The sequence below is a fragment of the Jaculus jaculus genome, chromosome 5 (genome assembly GCF_020740685.1).
Source record: "Jaculus jaculus isolate mJacJac1 chromosome 5, mJacJac1.mat.Y.cur, whole genome shotgun sequence".
Classification (NCBI taxonomy): domain Eukaryota; kingdom Metazoa; phylum Chordata; class Mammalia; order Rodentia; family Dipodidae; genus Jaculus; species Jaculus jaculus.
Window position 1 is genome coordinate 158,852,258 of NC_059106.1, and position 18,412 is coordinate 158,870,669.

The following is an 18,412-nucleotide window of genomic DNA, read 5'->3' on the forward strand; positions in this document are numbered from 1 at the left end:
TAGAGTGAAACTTCACCTTGAAAAACAAACAAACAAACAAAGCCGGAATCCCATCAAGATTTTGTGTGCATTTCCCATGGCTGCAAATGACAGCTCTTGAGAGCCCCATCGTTTTACGAGGGAGAAGGGTGCCACAGTTTGCCACCATTGCCTTCTGAGGCTCTGGCCTCTTGCTTTTGAGCTGCAGACATGACAGGGGCCCATGATTCTCCAGTCTGTGTTAATGGCTGACTTAACCACCCCAGGCAATCACAGTCTCCTTACCCAAAGCCCTGAGGCTGCTTCCCCAGAGCCCCTTAAACACAGTGTTCCTAGTCTAAAAGTACTACAATGATACTAAAAGAATACAACATGAGCTCATGATAAAAACCTTTAATTTAAAAACAATCTTAAGCTACTTTTCTATGCAATAAACACAAATATTTCATGCAAAATATCCATTAAGATCCTATTTGTGAAGGGCCGAGGATCGTATCTGACACATGACAAGTACTCTACGGATATAAAATCTAATTATAAAATACAGTAAGAGGCATTTGAAAATCTGTGGCTCAATTCATCTCCCCGCTACCCCCTCCCCCCACGCCTCTCCCCTTCTCCCTTTCACAGTGAGAGGGAGAGAGGAGGAAGAGATAAGAGATTTTCAGTCTGGGAAGTGGGTGTGACGCCTGGTCCTTCAAGGGCAGGAGGCTGTGAAGTTCCTGGAATCTCCTCTACCTTAAAAGGCACAGGAATCTCAGTGGGGGAAAGTGAACTGGTGATAAGGACCCACCCGTCCCTGTGTGGGGATTATCAAGGTCAGTGGGTCACCGGTGCGGCACACTGCGAGTCGTGAGTGTTCTGGGTCCCTCTCCAACCCTCCTGTCCTTCAGTCTGGGCAACAGGTGTCTGTCTGAAGCAGGATCTGGCTCACACAGGGGTCACCGCTGCCAGCAGCCGCTGCTGGGCTCCAGTGGGTCATTAACTCCTAAGACAGTGGGCAAAAGGCTATGTCCCTGTGCATTTGGGGGTGAGGAGGATTGTGGATTTCACTTGCGTTTCAAAGGACCCTGGGATCCAAAGCATTCCTCACCAAGTACTAGAGTAACTGATGATGGGGTGGGGCAGGGCAGAGAGAGGGCAGAGCCCCCGTGGTGAGCATGGAGCTGACAAAGAGCAGGGTCCCTTGTGACACGCTTGGGCATGCATCCCTACAAGGCAGGGAGTCTACCATATTGTCTGTGATCAATTAGCACAGACCAAAATCACAGTGGCTAAAGGAAGCTCATTTTTTTTTTTTTCTGTGAGCTCCAATCAGGTGGGCAATCCAGGAAGGTGGGGGGGGGGGGGAGGCATTGGCCATATGATCTTGCTCAGGGCCCCCGGACTCTTGTTCTGTATCTGAGAGCACGCTTTCTTCCAGTCAAAACCGCTCAACACCTGTCCACGTCCCTTCACCGGGAAGGGCGACAAGGAACGTGGAGGACACGCCCTTGCCCTTTTCCAAGATTACTTGGAAACTAAATTTATCATTTCCATGACTACTGGCCAGAACTTAGCCACGTGCCCTTGCTAACTTTGCAGTCACAGGGGGCAGGGGGAAGGCAGCCTGTATGCTTAGAGGCCATGTAGTCTAGGCTTCTGCGAGGTTGAAAAAGACAAGGACAGATATTAGGGAACAAACTTAGAGTCTGTTCCGGAAGGAATGTGATTTTAGACAAAACCGTACCATCAAATCATCCCTGTGTCCCTCCGGTACAGAATAGGGGAGGCGTGCGGCTAGAGCGATGCGGGGGGAATTGTCCGGGGAGCTCAGGACGGAGGCGTCGGCTCGGGAAGGCGAGTGCGCGGCTGCTCCACGGCCACCGGGTTCTCCAGGACGCAGCAGGCCCTGCAGCTTTCGAGAACGCGCGCCTGGAAGAAAGCCTTGTCCTTCTCGTGCCAGGCGTCCGACTCGATGTACACGTTGAACGGGTCGTGCGAGTGCTCCAGCTTCTTGGAGCGGATGTAGCTCAGCATGATGCCCAGGGTGAAGAAGCCAAAGAAACCCAGCACCATGAGGATGTAGAGCGCCTCCAGCTGGCCCTCCTCCCGGAGCGGGGATCCGCGGGCCAGGCCCGACCCGTCGCTGCCCTGTGGAACCGTCTCCTGCCACGGGCTGGTCAGGAAGGGCGTGGCGGTCGTGGAATTGGGCAGCGCCATTCTTGGGCTTTGGTGTTCCACTGCTGCGAAGCGCACACCGAGGCACACTTCCTAAAAAAAATAAATAATAGATAATAAAATAAAATAAAAAATAAATACTAAATAAAAGTAGATTGAAATTAAAAAAAAAAAACAACCAAACATTAGGGGGCTTGGGAGATAGCTTTGAGGGTACAGTGCTTGGCATACAAGCATGAGGACCTGAGTCTGGGTCCTGGGTACCTAGATAAATTGCCAAGCACAGAGGTGCTGTGCCTGTAATTTCAGCGCTGGGGAGGCCGAGGTAGGTGGATCCCTTGGGCTTGCTGGCCAGCTAGTGTAGCTGACTCAGTGAATTTGAGGCTCAGTGATGTCTACTTCTGGCCTCTGCATGCATCTGCACATATGTTCCCATATATACAAACGTGTGTGCGCACACACATGCACCCTGCACACCTATATGCACACGAAGTTTGTATTTGAGGGTTGGGGACATTGCTCAGTGGATAAAGCGCTCACCACTCAAGTCTAAGTCCCCAAGTCGAATGCCCAGAGTGTCTGTAAAAAAAACCTGGAAGCCACAGTGGGCTGCTGCGATCCCTGCACGGCAGCTAGCCTGATGGGAGGCGGAGACAGGAAAATTTCCTGGAAGACTGTGGAAAGTATAGCAAAGGTATAGCAAAGGACAGCAGCAGAGTCAGAGAGAGCGGGAGAGAGAGAGAGAGAGAGAGAGAGAGAGACAGAGAGAGAGAGAGAGAGAGGGCGAGAGAGAGAGAGACCCTGCCTCCAATGAGGCAGAAAGGCAAGGCCTCACCCAAACGTTATCTTCTGATTGCCACGTGTGCTGTGACATGCACACACCTTCACCAACACATGCACAGTAGCACACATGGACACACGCACACTATGTATTGGCCATGAAACCTGCATATGAACACAACTCTTTAGAATGTAAGATGAAAGAGGGGAGTGGACATGCTCATCAGTCCAAGGCATGTTCCATTGTGGACCTGCCCCCTCATTCTCTTTTTTTAAATATTTAATTAATTAATGTGTGTGAGAGAGAGAGACAGAGAGACAGAGAGGCAGAGAAAGAATGGGCCCGCCAGGGCCTCCAGCCACAGTAAACTAACTCCGGACTTTTGTGCCACTCTGTGGATCTACTCTCTTGATCAATGGAGAAGCAGATTCCATTCATCATTCCCCCACACTGTCCACAGGTGGCCATTGGAGTGAGTTACCCCAGTATCTGTTCTGTTGATGTAGATTTTTGTGATGTATATACATGCTTTTAGTAACAAATTGGTATTGATTGGTCACATATCTCTTTGGGTGTCTTTACCTAATCACCATGTTTTGGTGGCCCACTCATGTAGCTCTCTCTGTGTGTGTGTGTGTGTGTGTGTGTGTGTGTGCATTTCCTTACATGCAACTATTGCTTAGAACCTATGTCAAATACTGACTTGTTTGCTCTGCTTATTTCCCCAAAGACGAACACCATCATGTCTGGGACAACTATTAATTCCAGACACCCAGCTCCTCCTCCCAATAGATCCAGATCTGCTTCTTCACAGAATTAGTTTAATTGACTGACTAGTGGAATACTATTTTGATTTTTATTCACTTTTATTTATTATTTTTTTTTTATTTGAGAGCGACAGACACAGAGAGACAGAGGGAGAGAGAGAGAGAATGGGCATGCCAGGGCTTCCAGCCACTGCAAACGAACTCCAGAAGCGTGCGCCCCCTTGTGCATCTGGCTAATGTGGGACCTGGGAAACCAAGCCTCGAACCGGGGTCCTTAGGCTTCATAGGCAGCCGCTTAACCGCTAAGCCATCTCTCCAGCCCCTATTTTGATTTTTAAATTTGAGTGTGTATGTGCATGTGTGTGTATGTATGGGCATACCAGGGTCTCTTGCTGCTGCAAATTTATGCCCACCTGCTTTTATGTGGTTTGCTGGGGATAACTGAACCCAGGCCAGCAGGTTTTATAAGGAAGCACCTTCAGCCACAGAGCCATCTCTCCAGCTCCAGGTGAAGACAGTTTGCACCTTTCCAAGGGCTCTCTGGCTCAAATATTGCTGCACCTTGGGGCTCCACTGTTAGCTCTTTTTTTTTTTTTTTTTTTTGAGGTAGGGTTTCACTCTAGTCCAGGCTGACCTGGAATTCACTATGTAGTCTCAGGGTAGGCTTGAACTCACAGTGATCCTTCTACCTCTGCCACCTGAGTGCTGGGATTAAAGGCGTGTGCACCACCACGCCCGGCCACTGTTGGCTCTTTCATGCCCTCCCCGGCTGCTCCTGTGGGAGCATACACGTGGCAGTGACCCAGCATGCTACAGAGCAATGGGAGGGAGAGAGAGGAGAATTGCCCTGGACCTTGTGAATGCAGCAGTGAACATTATCAACGACAAGGAGCAGAGAGAGCCTGCTTCAAACCAGGTGGAAGGGGAGGACCATTTCCTGAAAGTTCTCCTCTGACCTTCACCTGCACTTTGTGGCATGCGTGGGCCTGAACTCACACGCAAGAACATGCACACATACGTACGCACACATTCAGGGAAAATTCAAATTAATACTAATAAAAGAGACCTAAGGATTAGTGAAGCCCATGCATTCCTGGATGTTTCTGTGAGGACATTTTTTCTTTTTTGAGATGATTATATCATGAGAGCTCTGATTTAATTGATTAAATCTGCAGTGGATTCGAAGTTTAAATAGACTATCAGGAGATGGGTAGAGTTGCAGAGTGAGGCCTCTTTGGAAGGACCTTTGAAGGAGAAACACGGGCCCTGCCACACCATGAGGTCTCACCCATGCTGGCCTATCCCCACTGCCCCGAAGCCATGGACCCCAGGAATCATGGGTTCAGAGTGTTAGTCACAATCAGTCCTTCCCCAGGCAGCTTTCTCCTCAGGCATTTGTCATAGGCACGGAAACTAACAAACGCAATCGGTTTATTGGGTTTTCTACCTCGACAGGAAATTGCAGCCCAAGGATTTGGGGCTTTGGAGGTTTCGGTCTGGCTTTGCCCATAGCTGACCACTGTGGCTCTCTTTCTTTTTTACCTTATGGACAAAATCAAACATAAAGCCATCATGAATGACAGGTAAAACTTGACTGTGGCCTTTCTGATGGTTTTCGAGTGTGTGTGGAGGCCTGGATGGGGTATTCTGACCACAAGGGCAGGCAGGACTCATCTGGCAAAATCAAAGCTCAACTGTTTCTCCCCAGACAACTTGCTGGCACTCAGGAATGCATAGAACTGCCTCCTCCCACACCCCAGAAATGAGCAAGCCTTGAGCTGTCATAAGTTTATTTCTAAAATCCCAGAGAGACCACATAGACAGAGAAACCTGGTACCAATTACTCTTCAGGGAGTTCTTATAGACTAGTGACCATGTGGATGATGGTGGGCTGCATTTGGAGATCCAAAATGTCACTTGGTTGAGAACCAGGGTCTCGGCCACTGTAAGCGAACTCCAGACAGGTGCGCCATCTTGTGTGCATGTGCAACCTTACACACATGTGTCCCCTTGTGCGTCCGGCTTATGTGAGTTGAATGTGAGTTCTTAAACTTCGCAGGCAAGTGCCTTAACCCCCAAGCTATCTCTCCAACCCTAAAGTAAATTTTTTATAGGTTTTCAGTTATAAACAAACAACTCGACCAACTCTCAATTGACCTTTGCTTTCAGATTGAAGATACCTGGTCTGTGGGGTAGAATCTTTAAAAATTAACCAGCTTTTCTGTCTTGCATAAAACTTTTTTTTTTTTAATTAGGTAGATCAATTTACTTGTTTTGATATTTCACAAGTATTTTGAAAGGGCTATTTGACAAATCTCAGCATTAACTGCCAACTCTACAGACATCTTTAACGAAAAAGGCATTTACTCCTGGCCCTCTTAGTACAGGCCAAGTGTCCCGTTGCATGACAAATGGCAGAGATGCAGTCACATGTGATGGATGGTGTTAAAAGGAATAAGAGGGTTTCCAACTGCCATGTAGGTAGGGTCTCACTGTAGCTCAGGCTGACCTGGAATTCACTATGTATCTCAGGGTGGCCTCGAACTCAAGGTGATCCTCCTACCTCTGCCTCCCCAGTGCTGGAATTAAAGGCGTGCGTCACCATGCCCAGCCAATAAAACATGTTTTTATGGTCCATTGTTCACTTATCACTTGTTTTCCAGCTCTTTCATGCCTCTAGTACAGTCTGAAGAGAAGTCTCCAGACTGAAGTTAGCGCCTTTGCCATGACCTCGGCTGTCCCCTCTACCTTATGCCAGCACATTAAATTATGACTGTCTTGTCAGAGATTTGTGCTGGGCCAGAAAAGCTAACTAAATCAACTACCATTCAAATAACAAGTTTGCATTTTAAAGGGGTTTTCCTACTTTACATTTAACTTACTGCCCTGCTTTTACGACAATGCCCCCTCTATGCCCTGCAGGCTGAGCCACTGAGGTACTTTGCATAATGAGACTTCAGAGAAGCTCGGCAATGTCCGTATGATAGCTGTCCTGGTGTGAGCGACACGAGTTCCAGTCTGCGTGCCATTCGGGAGCTTGTGTCAGATCCTCCAAGTTCAAGTGTATCGCAATGTCAAAGTGCCCACATGCTCAGTGGCTCTGCTGTCAGACTGCTGGACTCAAATGGATTTGGAGAACAATGAATTCAGCCATGTTAATTTACAGAAACCTGTACTCCATGGAGGTGATTTGCCCAAAGTCATCTGTCTTATCAAAAAAATCACATTTGAAATTTAATCTTTTAGCTATCAACTTCTGTTTCCTAAGTATAGAAAAGGGAGTTGCTAGGACCTTGTGGGGAGGAGACAGATGATTCAGGCTCAAAGGCCCTGAGGATGCAGGTACTTCTGTCGGGTACAAATGGATTTCATAAGTGAGGACTGACTTCTTACCTAAACACACCATTAACAACAAGTTGTCCCCAGGCTGGAGACATGGCTTAGCCGTTAAGGCATTTGCCTGAGAAGCCAAAGGACCCAGGCTCGATTTCCCAGGACCCACGTAAGCCAGATGCACAAGGGGCACATGCATCTAGAGTTCGTTTGCAGTGGCTGGAGGTCCTGGTGTGCCCATTCTCTCTCTCTCTCTCTCTGATTGCAAATAAATTAACTAATTTAAAAAAAGAAGTTGTCCCCCCCCATCCCTTGTCTCCACACTCCTGCCCAAAGAGAGTCACAGTTTTGTGCCACTTACACAGAGAGTAAGGGGGTGGGGAAGACCGTAGTGATGGGAGCCAGGGATGCCCAGCTCCAGACTAAACCAGCCTAATGCTAAGCCTGTGCCAGATACTCTCAAACTGGGTCTCACTGGACATGGAAAGAGGATTTCTAGAAGTTTCTGCATCTGCCCCATTTTGAGGCATGAACACAGCCCTCCTAATTTGTGGTCCCCCCACCTTTTAAAGCTGAGACTCAGAGCTGCTGACCGGCCAGAAATCACCCAGGAACAGGGCTCAAGGTGCACCAAGAAGAGAGAAGTGAGCTGAGAACCCCTCGTGGTCTCCCACAAACACCAACCTTCTGTACCCCCAACCCCATGCTCTGGCTGGGTACCCATTAGTACTGACAACAGTCTGGAAGCTTCTAGAACAGAGACTTTTCCAGCACTGGCCACGGTCTTTCTAAGGAAGTAATGGTGTACTCCCTGGGTGGAGTTTCCTTCTAGGTGGGCTGGGCTCTGGAAAGGCCAGGAGGCAGGAGGATATGATTAGAGCTAGGATCCAGTTTCCAGCTCTTTTCAGGCCTACATGAATCTTAACCGAAGGGTGCATCTTACTATTAACAGAATTCCTGGAACGTTTCCTCGAAAGAGCATTCCTTAAGCAAAACTCACAGACACAGCCATGAAATCATTTGGCTCTACCTATTGAGAAGCAGAGTTCGCAGAAAGCAGTTATGGATTGGCCTAATTTGGGTGAACAAATTTTTGAATTCTGAGAAGATTTTCATTGGAAACAATTGTCTGATTTTCATCTGTATTTCAACCCCATGTCCTAACTGTGGAAACACACAGACTATGTCACCCCTCCTAGCGGGAAAGAAGCCAATTGGCGATTCCAGACCCTTCCAGGGAAGAAGAGGCTGGCTGTCTTAGCTCTCTATTCTTCCCTTCTCCCCAGAGTTGTAGGGGCACAGAGGTGGCCAGGGTCTCTCAAGGAGTTCAAACTATGCAGAAGCCTAGAACCACTGTCCTCACAGATCAGGACACTAGTTTTCTTCCACCTCCAGGCTGGATGTAGGCTATGGCTCCTGAACACCTGGCCTTACTTGCAAGAGCTTCTCAGAGCGCTTCAGAGGTGACTGATGGTGGGTGGGGGGGGGGGGTCTAGAGTGTGATGAACGGAAATACAAACACAGAACCCTCAGGAGGTCAAGCTAGGGATAATGAGATCTCCCCAGACTCTCTATCACGGGCTTGTGCCTGGCCCAAAACCCCACAGATCTCACCTCTGCCTTTTGCTGTTGCTTTCCTCTCTGTGAGTGCTAGAATTCTATTAGCGGTGCGTGCTGAATTTCTATTGGTCCTTTGAAAGCTGCAAAGGATACCAAACTATGTATGAACCTTATCTGGCCCTCTATGGCTTGCTCTGGCCTCCCATGGTGCCTGTCGCTCCCTCTCCTGCATTAAGAATTGGAGTGGGGCTGGGGCGTTGGCTTAGCAATTAAGGCACTTGCCTGTGAAGCCTAAGGACCCAGGTTCGATTCCCCAGGACCCACAGAGGCCAGATGCATGAGGTGGTGCATGCAGTTTCAGTTTGCTTGCAAACTCTTCCCCCCTGCCCCCTGCTTACTGTTCTCTCTGCCTCTTTCTTTTTCTCTCAAATAAATAAATAAAATATTTTAAAATAATAAAAAATTAGAGTAATTTGTAGGTCTGTCTGGGCATTTCCTTCTAGGAACTTCTGCAGGCCAGAGACTGTGATCTACCTTGTTCCTATTCCAGTACCTAGACTATCTCAATACAGGTTTGCTGGGTTAAGTGGGATGCACTGCCATGGGAAGGAAGGAATAACTTATAAAGTACATTATATATGGGAAGCATTCTGCAACAGGGTATGGTTTTTATGTTAAAACGTACATGATTTTTTTTATACTTTTTTTGGAGTTTTGTATGTCTTTATGAAAGAGAGAATTGGTGTGCCAGGGCCTCCAGCCATTGCAATCAAACTCCAGATGCACGTGCCATCTTGTGCACACGTGTGACCTTGCATGCTTTCATCACCTTGTGCATCTGGCTTATGTGGGATCTGGAGAGTTGAACATGAGTCCTTAGGCTTTGCAGGCAAGCGCCTTAACCACTGAGCCATCTCTCCAGTCCTTTTTTTTTCTTTTACTTTTTATGACTTATTTTGCATATTAAAATTTACATTAGGGGCTAGTGAGATGGCTCAGTGGTTAAAGGTGCTTGCTTGCAAAGCCTGCTAGTCTGGATTCAATTCCCCAGCCACCCACATAGGGCTGGGTGCATGTTTGCAGCAGCAAGAGTCCCTGATGCACATGCGTGCGCGCGCGCGCGCGCGCGCACACACACACACACACACACACACACAAATAAATGAAATCATTTAAAATTCTATGGTGCTGAAGAGATGGCTTAGTGGTTAAGGCTTCTGCCTGTGAAGCCAAAGGACCCAGGTTGGATTCCAGGTGGCACAAGTGTCTGGAGTTTGCAGCAGGCTCATCCATTCTCTTTCTCTCTCTCTTTCAAATAAATAAATAAAACGAAAATAGAGCTGACCATTAAAAAAAAATGATTGCCCACATCGTATGTATGTATCTGAAACTCACTTTATCCCTAAAGAGATTTGAGGCCACTAGTATTTATCCATAGTAGAGCACCCATTTCAGCCCAGCTCCTCCACCCCAAAGTCTCTACCTTGCCTTTTCCTTCTTTGTGGTGCTGATCTGCGCTATTATAGAACAGTTTTCTTAGCTACTGTGTTCATTGTTTAATGTCTACCTTTCCCACCCAAGGCGAGCTTTTGAGGGAAGGGGTCTTCACACGTGTTTTCATTCTGTCTTTGAGAACTATAGAACACACCGGCGCCTGGGGAAAGATTGCTGGGGAACACAGCAATCTTTCATCACATGCAGGCATGAGAGCGTGAATGGACGCCTGCCTAAGTGCTTCCTCCAGCTCCCAGAAAGAAAGACCACACAGGCACACCTCACCCCCAGTAGCTTAGGATGACACCAGTTAAGTCCCCCTGAGATCATTGAAGCGTGCTTATTTTAAAAACAGTTAATTCTTAGTCATCTGTCACCTCTGGGATAATCTCAAGATTGTCTGGTTGGGCACACTGGATGCCTTCCTCACCTGCCGGGGCAGCAAACAGGACAGGAAGACAGAAAGTTTTGGCCAGAGTTAGCACTGCCTGAAACTCACTCCTCCCACACGAATTCAAGCCGCACTACGTGGACTCAACAAAGTCCCCATCGCCCTGACCAGAAGTGACAGCTGTACTTAGCTACAAAGCCTTCCTTGATGGAGCTGAAAGCAGCTTCTAAGACTCAGGTGAGCTCCGAGCTCACAAGGGAGGGCGCAGTGGATAAGGCACACATCGTGACTGCCACTCTTTTTTTTTTTCCTAGAAGTTTTCCCATTACTGCAATCAAGATCAGATTATCATGTTCCCTGGGATCCAAGCCTTTCCCACAGGTGCCCGCCAAAAGATTCAAGGACCTTCCTGGTCAAAATGAATGAATAAACGTTGTATGAAATAGAACCAACCCGTTTCTGTTCGAGGTTGGGACGCTCTGCTGGGGCTGCAAAGGCTCTCTCTGAGACAGTGAGCAATGGAAGGGTGGATGGTTTTAATTTCCTTTTGATGCTTTTAGGTATTTTCCAAATTTTCTCCAAGAATGCCTATAACAATAATAATAACTACAGCTTAATAATAATGAGAAAATGTGTTGGCTAGCCTGCGGTGGTGAAAGAGTTATTTATTTACTTATTTTATCTTTCCCCAGCCTTTATTTTGTAAAGTGAAGACCAGGCAGAGAGGGAAGAAGGAGCGAGGGGGCTGAACCGTCCCCGGGTCTTCCAGGGCCTGGGTAAGGACGCCCTCTGCATCCTGGAGACTGAATTGACCTCTGGACCCAAGAGTCCCCTCCGGGATCGCTAGCAGGGCCTCCCGTGCCTTGTGGAGAGGAGACCAGGAGCCGCTGACTTACCCGGGTCTGGGCGCCGAGAGAGCCGAGGAGTGCGGAGCCCGGTCCGCGCGCCTGGCGCTGGGGCTGCGGACTGGCGCACCGGGAGGCGACACCCTGCTGGGGACCGACCGGCGGCGCGAGGGGGTGGGGCGGAGCCTCCCGGGGGCCCCCAGGGCGTCCAGCCCCGCTTGGGCCTGTGCGCTCCGCTCGCTCCCAGGTCCCGGCCACGATCCCCAGCCCTGCCCCAACCCACCTAGTGCCCTGCGCCCCTGGTCGAAGCTGAGGGGCGCAGGGACTCTGAATGCCACGAAGACATTAAACAGACATGGAGAGAGGCGGGCAGGCAGAACAGATCTATCTGTCTGGGCAGAAGCAGTTTTGGCCAAGGAAAAAGGCCTTCCTTACAGGAGCATTCCCCTTACACACTCAAGGCCACCCCTGGGCAAACACCACTTAAAGCATCTGCAGACCGATCACACCAAAGATGGTTTAAAAAGCCTGACAGACTGCTTGGGTTTTATCCCAATCTTCCTCGGAAAGCAGGTCCTGAGCAAACACCTACTTACTAGGTGCTGGGTCCTGAGCAGAGGAGCCCTGGAGGCTGCGGAGCAGAGCGAGTAAGTCAGGGGCTCTGTCTCCTGGCGCACGAGGCATGAAGCTCAGCGTGCAGCAGCCCTGGTCCGTCCTCTGGAGCCTTGGCACCACCTCCAAGTTTCTTGAGGCAATGTGAACCGCCTTTCTGTCCTAGCCAAGGCCAGCCCCGCCATGGTGCAGGTGACTACCAAGCCAATTTCATGGCACTGCCCACCACCGGCTGGAAAGTGAGAAGGGGCAGTCCCCCAAGGACAGCCTGGAGAACAAGCGAGGAATAATGGCCCGGGTGGCCGTCTGTCTGCAGGGGAGTGGGGTTGGTGTTAGCTGCAGAAGACTTCTAACCAAGAGCTAAGAGACAATCACAACGTAGGTTCCCCGCCCGCAAGGTGTCACTTCTCAGAAGGTCACTTCTCCCTGCGTGTGGTCTCAGTGTGCTCCTGGGGACACCTGGAGACAAACGAAGGCGCCCCCAAGGGTCCACCTATGACATTCCAGGACTACTGCTGAGGGCAAAGGCGCAAGTACGGTGGTCCCTATGTGGGTGGAACGACCCACCATACACTGAGGTGCTTTGGAAATCCGGAGAAACCCAAACGTCTGAAAATAGCAAAACAAAGCCTGGCATGGATGGTAAAATGTTACTCAGCAAGGTAGAGTATTATGTGACAGCATCAGTGCAGCGTTTACAAGTGAGGTGTAACGAGGAATATCATTAGGGTATAGTGTTACGTGAAAAACCACAGGCTCTAAATTTACGTATGGAATGTGAGGCATCGTTTCAAAAGAGCATAAGGAATCACACCACTGACGCCAACACTGTTAGTTCTCAGCTCGCCTAGGATTTATTTATGCTACCCCATATTTTCCGTTTTTCAACAATTGTACATATATTGGAGAAAAGATATATAAGCTTTATCTGAAAACTACCCTGATTTCTTTTTCTCAATGTTGTGCCTTACGCAGGTAGGGTCTTTCTACCCACCTTTCTTTTTCTATTTTTTTCTTTTTAATTAATTTACTTGTTTGCAAGCAGAGAGAGAGAGAGAGAGACAGAGAGAGAGAGAAGACATGCACACTGGGGGTGGGGGGGAAGAATGGTGCACCAGGGCCTCCAGCCACTGCAAACAAATTCCAGATGCATGCACCACTGTGGGTTCCTGTGTCCTCTAGGGCTGGCTGCAGTTCCCTGGAAGGCGTCCCAGGCAACTGTGGTGGTGAGCATGTGAGAATCACTCTCAGGAGACAGTTTTGGTGAACAGCACTCGGTTTATTGTCAGGGAAATGGGTTTATAAGCAGTTGAGGGTCCTAAGAGGATTGGATGTACAAGGTTGCTTGCTGATGCCTAATTAGCAAATGGGGACATTCATTCCAGCACGTAGGCAATGGTACAGGGGGAGGGGCTTTGCAAAGGTGCTGGCTGATACCATATAAGGAGTTTCCTAGGTAACTGGCCAAAGGCCACAGGGTTATGGGCAAAGCCTATGTCTTATCTGAATGCCCAGGTATCCTGTGCTTGGAGAGGGAGTGACCTTACTTCCTGCCGATCTCAGAGTTTGAGATTTTTGTCCTGAGGTCCAAGCTCACTGTGACCCCCAAGAATGGGGGGAGAATCCTGGCTCACTGCAACCCCTGAGAATGGGGGGAGGAGCTCCCCTGCCGGTCAGGTCTTGAGATATACTTGGCAGTTCAGGCTGCTGCGACCTCTCCATAGCCTGGGGCCTTCTTGTCAGACAGCTTAGGTTTGCTTTAACCCAGGGCCCTGCCTATGCCCGACACACCACCATATGCATCTGGCTTGACATAGGTACTGGGAAATCAAACCCAGGTCATCAGACTTTGCAAGCAATTGCCTTAACCTCTGAGCCACATTCCCAGCTCCCTCTTCCTCCTCTCTTCCTGGTCCTTTACCAGAGGTAAGGTAGACATGACCTCTTCCCCTCTCAGTAGGATTAGCTTCCTCTTCTCTGAGCCCCAAACACTTCCCACTCTGCCTTAGGAAAGCCTCAACCTCAGCTGATGGTCTGGGCATTTGCTCTCTCCCGACTCTGTTCTCTCTCTGCCACTAAGAAAGACAGGCTCAGTGTGTCAGGAGAAAGGCCTGACCTTGAGTGTAACTTTTCCTGGGACTCAGTGTCATGTTGATAGTCCCCGGCCATTCCCCGTGGCTGACATCCAGCCGGTGGCCAAGCTGGAGATAGTTTCTGCCCTTTGGCTCCCTGCTTAGTGTCTAGGCTAGCTAGCTTTGCATGACTCTTCCAAATATCCAAGATAGTCGACATCTAAGAGGGTTGGTTCTGGCTCGGGGTCTGCATGGTTTTAGTCTCTCATGGCTCTGGGCCCATGGTGAGGGATCACATCACAGTAGAACACATGGCAGAGCAGACTTGCTCACATCATGTCTAGGAGGGAAAAAGAGAATAAAGGGGCTGGAGTCGTGTCTTCTCCATTCCCCACCATAGTGTTCCTCCAACAGGGCCGTGAGCCCCGCAGAAGGGCACTTTCATTCTCTGGGCATGACTTACTTTCCCCCTCCCTTCTTACTTCACAAGCCACAAGCCCTGCAGACACGCAGAGCTTTTTCAAACCTCAGCCTGAAACAGAGGTCCAAGGCTTGGGACCAGTGGCCAGCTCTGAGCCTGGTACATAAGGTCTGTTTGTTTACTTAATTTTGAGATTTTTTTTCCCGTTCTTTTAAATTATGTTTGTTAACTTATTTATTAATGATGATGATGATGATGAGAGAGAGGAGAGAGAATGGATGCACCGGGGCCTCCAGCCGCTGCAAACAAACTCCAGACACAAATGGCACTTGGTGCAGCTGGCTTAGGTGGGTCCTAGGAAATCAAATCTGGGTCCTTTGGCTTTGAAGGCAAGTGCCTTAATGGCTGAGCCATCTTTCCAGTCCAATTTTGAGATTTCTAATGCGTGTGCCATTCATGTGTGTGCAGATGTGCAAGCGTGTTTGTATGTGCCTGCAACGGGAGGACTTGCATGTTGTTCTTCAAGAATGCCATCCAGGGCTGGAGAGATGGCTTAGTGGTTAAGTGGTCGCCTATGAAGCCTAAGGACCCCGGTTCGAGGCTCGATTCCCCAGGACCCACGTTAGCCAGATGCACAAGGGGGCGCACGCGTCTGGAGTTCGTTTGCAGAGGCTGGAGGCCCTGGCGCGCCCATTCTCTCTCTCTCTGCCTCTTTCTCTGTCTGTCACTTTCAAATAAATAAATAAAAATAAACAAAAAAAATTAAAAAAAAAAAAGAATGCCATCCACTCCTCTCGAGACACAGTCTCTTATTGACCTGGAGCTTGCCAAGTAGTCTAGACTGGCTGGCCGCGAGCCCACAATCCTCCTGTCTTTGCCTCCCCAGCGCCAGGATTACAAGCACATGCTGCCACACTCCCCCCCCACTTTTTTTCACATGAGTACTGGGGATCAAACTCTGTCCTTATGTTTGCCAAACAAACACCTTACCAACTGAGCGATCTCCCAGTTTTTGAGTTAATCTGTAAGATTAAAACTGGAGACATCCTGGCACTGGAGAGATGGCTCAGGGGTTCAGAGCACTTGCTTCACTAGCGTGAGGGCCCAAGACTGCGGAGTGTGCCGTGCCTGGAGTTCACTGGGGCTTGTGAAACGCAGAAAGTTCCAGAATCACCAAGAGACTCCACCTCAAGGAAATAAGCGAGTGAGCAGTGAGAGGGACACCTGACATTCTCCTCTGCACGCCCAGGGCATCAGATCTACACACACGTGCACATGCAATGCACACACATAGGCCGCACCTAACACGTCACCCCTCCTACAAACATGTTACAAAGACATTGGGGGGCCAGAGAGATGGCTTAGTGCTTGAGGCATTTGTCTGAAAAGCCAAAGGACCCAATTTTGATTCCCCAGAATCTACATAAACCAGATGCACAGGGTGGCATCTGTGTCTGAAGGTTGTTTCCAGTGGCTGGAGGCTCTGGCACACCTATTCCCCCCCACTCAAATAAATAAATAAAAATAAAATTTAAAAATTTACAAAAATATCGGAACATCCAGATTTCTAGTTTCCATTACAAAACTCAAGGAATGTGGAAAGGCCAAAGCCCACCTCTGGCAGAGCAACAAATTGGCAGGAGCTGTTGAGGTAGACCTATACAAAATGCAAACCGGAGCTTACCACAGAACCATAAGCCACATTTTTAAAAAATTTTTTATTTATTTATTTGAGAGCGACAGACACAGAGAGAAAGATAGAGGGAGAGAGAGAATGGGCGCGCCAGGGCTTCCAGCCTCTGCAAACGAACTCCAGACACGTGCGCCCCCTTGTGCATCTGGCTAACGTGGGACCTGGGGAACCGAGCCTCGAACCGGGGTCCTTAGGCTTCACAGGCAAGCGCTTAACCGCTAAGCCATCTCTCCAGCCCAAGCCACATTTTTTTAATGAAAGAGAGAGAGAGGAGAGAGAGAGACAGAGAGAGAGAGAATATTGGTGAGCCAGGGCCATCAGCTGCTGCAATCGAACTCCAGATGCGTGCGCCATCTTGTGCACGTGTGCGACGCTGCGCGTGTGTCACCTTGTGCGCCCGGCTTATGTAGGATCTGGGGAGGCGAGCATGGGCTCTTAGGTTTTGCACACAAGTGCCTTAACTGAGAAGCCATTTTTCCAGACACCACATTCCCTTTTGAAAAGGACCGTCAGCAGGCCGTGCTCACCATGCCCTACCTGATTCTGCAGGCACTGGGCTTGTAATTCTGTTGCCAGCTCTTCCCTCCCAGGGCCTAACTTTCTTCAGAGCCCCCACAGAAGCCTGGGTGTTCCTTTCTTTTGCATTCTGGAAAATTCATTCTCCTGCAGCCTCTCCCCCTCTTGGCTGTTTGTGGTGCTATGAGCATCTTTAGGTCAGGCCAGTTGTGTATAGTGCTGTTGTTTCAGATCAAGAGTTATTAACTGGGCTGGAGAGATGGCTGAGCGGCTAAGCACTTGCATGTGAAGCCTAAGGACCCTGGTTCGAGGCTCAATTCCCTAGTACCCACATAAGCCAGATGCACAAGGTGGCACACGCATCTGGAATTCATTCGCAGTGGCTGAAGGCCATGGTGCACCCATTCTCTCTCTCTCTCTTTCCCTGTTACTCTCAAAAATAAAAATAAAAACAAACAAATAAACAAAAATATAAAAAGAAAAAAAAGAGTTATTAACTTTTCCACAAGCTTTTTGGGAATCTGAGAAAAACTGACAAGCTGACTGTCTCCACATTCCAAAATTTACACAGGTGTGACATTTTACCTACAGTTCTGGACAGCTGTCCCATAAGCAATCACTGATTTAGGGTCAGGACTGTCTTTTTCATTAAACCCCTCTGGACAGTGTCAATGTTACGGGATACTGCTGTGTACTGGGTTCAGCACACGCCACCAAGTGGTGCCCAGCTGGTGGACAGCAAGACACTGTGTACATAACTCTCTAAGCTGCCTTTGCCCATGGCTTGGGGACACATGTACTCATCCACATGACACTGTCAGATCACCCGAGGAAGAGGGCACAGCTGGCTGTAGTCCCACGATCCAGACTGCACAGCTGCCCCCGCACTGGCGAGTCACCAAAGTCTTCATAATGCTATGAAAAGAACACATATCCAGTTAAGAAAGCTTTCCCAAGAGAAATAACGCAGTCCCCACTCCCTCTGCCTCTCCCCACCCCTGCTTTGTACCAGAATAATACTGTGCTGATAGGAACATGGATAAATTAATTACAGTGTGGAATTTTATTCACAGGGCGGAAAGAACACTAAATCCACTCGCACAGTGTTTGACATTTGAATATAAGCGTTGCATTAATGTGTGTTTTTCTTTTAAACTAAATTGGTCTAGTTTACACAGACATGGGTTTAATCCTGTTGAACACTGTGGATTTAAAGTTGAAAAGGTAACAATATGCTGGGTGTTTTCCTAGACCAAAAAATATGGAGATGTGGGAATTAGATTAGCATCTCTTCAGTCCCTTGGATGCCTGATAGTATTTTGGTGTGTCTCCAATTCCTGAGAACACAGAAGCCCTGTTGTGGCTGAAGTCCTTGAACTTGAAGGACATTAGTAACTCTGTTTTCAAAACCAGTGCAAGTGGCCTTCCTGGGAACGTGTGCAAAGCTCACTGCTTAGAAACAAGGTTGTCTGCAGTCACTGTTATGGTTTCTATGGTTTTTATTTTTCTTCGACCAGGACCTTAAACCCAGAGGTCTACATATACATGGATCGATGTTCCTTCCCCATGAACATTGAGTAAGTAAGAACATAAAATGGAAATATATTGCAGTCCAGTTTGCATAAGAGAATAAAATGGAGGTAGATCCTGGCAGGGTACAGAGGATGCCAAAAAGCAAATTAAGGGCTCGAGAGATGGCCTAGCATTTGCCTGCAAAGCCAAAGGACCTTGGTTCAATTCCCCAGGACCCACGTAAGCCAAATGCACAAGGTGGCACACACGTCTGGA

The 18,412-nt window shown here is 48.7% G+C and overlaps 1 protein-coding gene across 3 annotated transcripts; it reads right to left on the bottom strand.

Annotated features, from left to right (window-relative positions):
- Positions 1-357: 357 nt before the first annotated feature.
- Positions 358-12,067, bottom strand: Kcne1 (potassium voltage-gated channel subfamily E regulatory subunit 1). Of its 3 annotated transcripts, none has more exons than XM_045150204.1 (2): positions 11,903-12,067; positions 358-2,232 (listed from the first exon to the last, which is right to left on the bottom strand). In XM_045150204.1, the coding sequence occupies exon 2, from the start codon at positions 2,179-2,181 to the stop codon at positions 1,792-1,794; it is 390 nt and encodes a 129-aa protein (XP_045006139.1). In that variant the 5' UTR covers positions 2,182-2,232; positions 11,903-12,067; the 3' UTR covers positions 358-1,791. The 3 variants fall into 3 exon arrangements, with proteins under 3 accessions (XP_045006139.1, XP_045006138.1, XP_045006140.1); XM_045150203.1 differs by having other exon boundaries at positions 11,907-12,064; XM_045150205.1 differs by lacking the exon at positions 11,903-12,067 and adding an exon at positions 11,362-11,416.
- Positions 12,068-18,412: the final 6,345 nt, after the last annotated feature.

Excerpts from the sequence above, each read along its gene's own strand:
- Kcne1 (XM_045150204.1), bottom strand. The coding sequence starts at position 2,181 with ATGGCGCTGCCCAATTCCACGACCGCCACGCCCTTCCTGACCAGCCCG.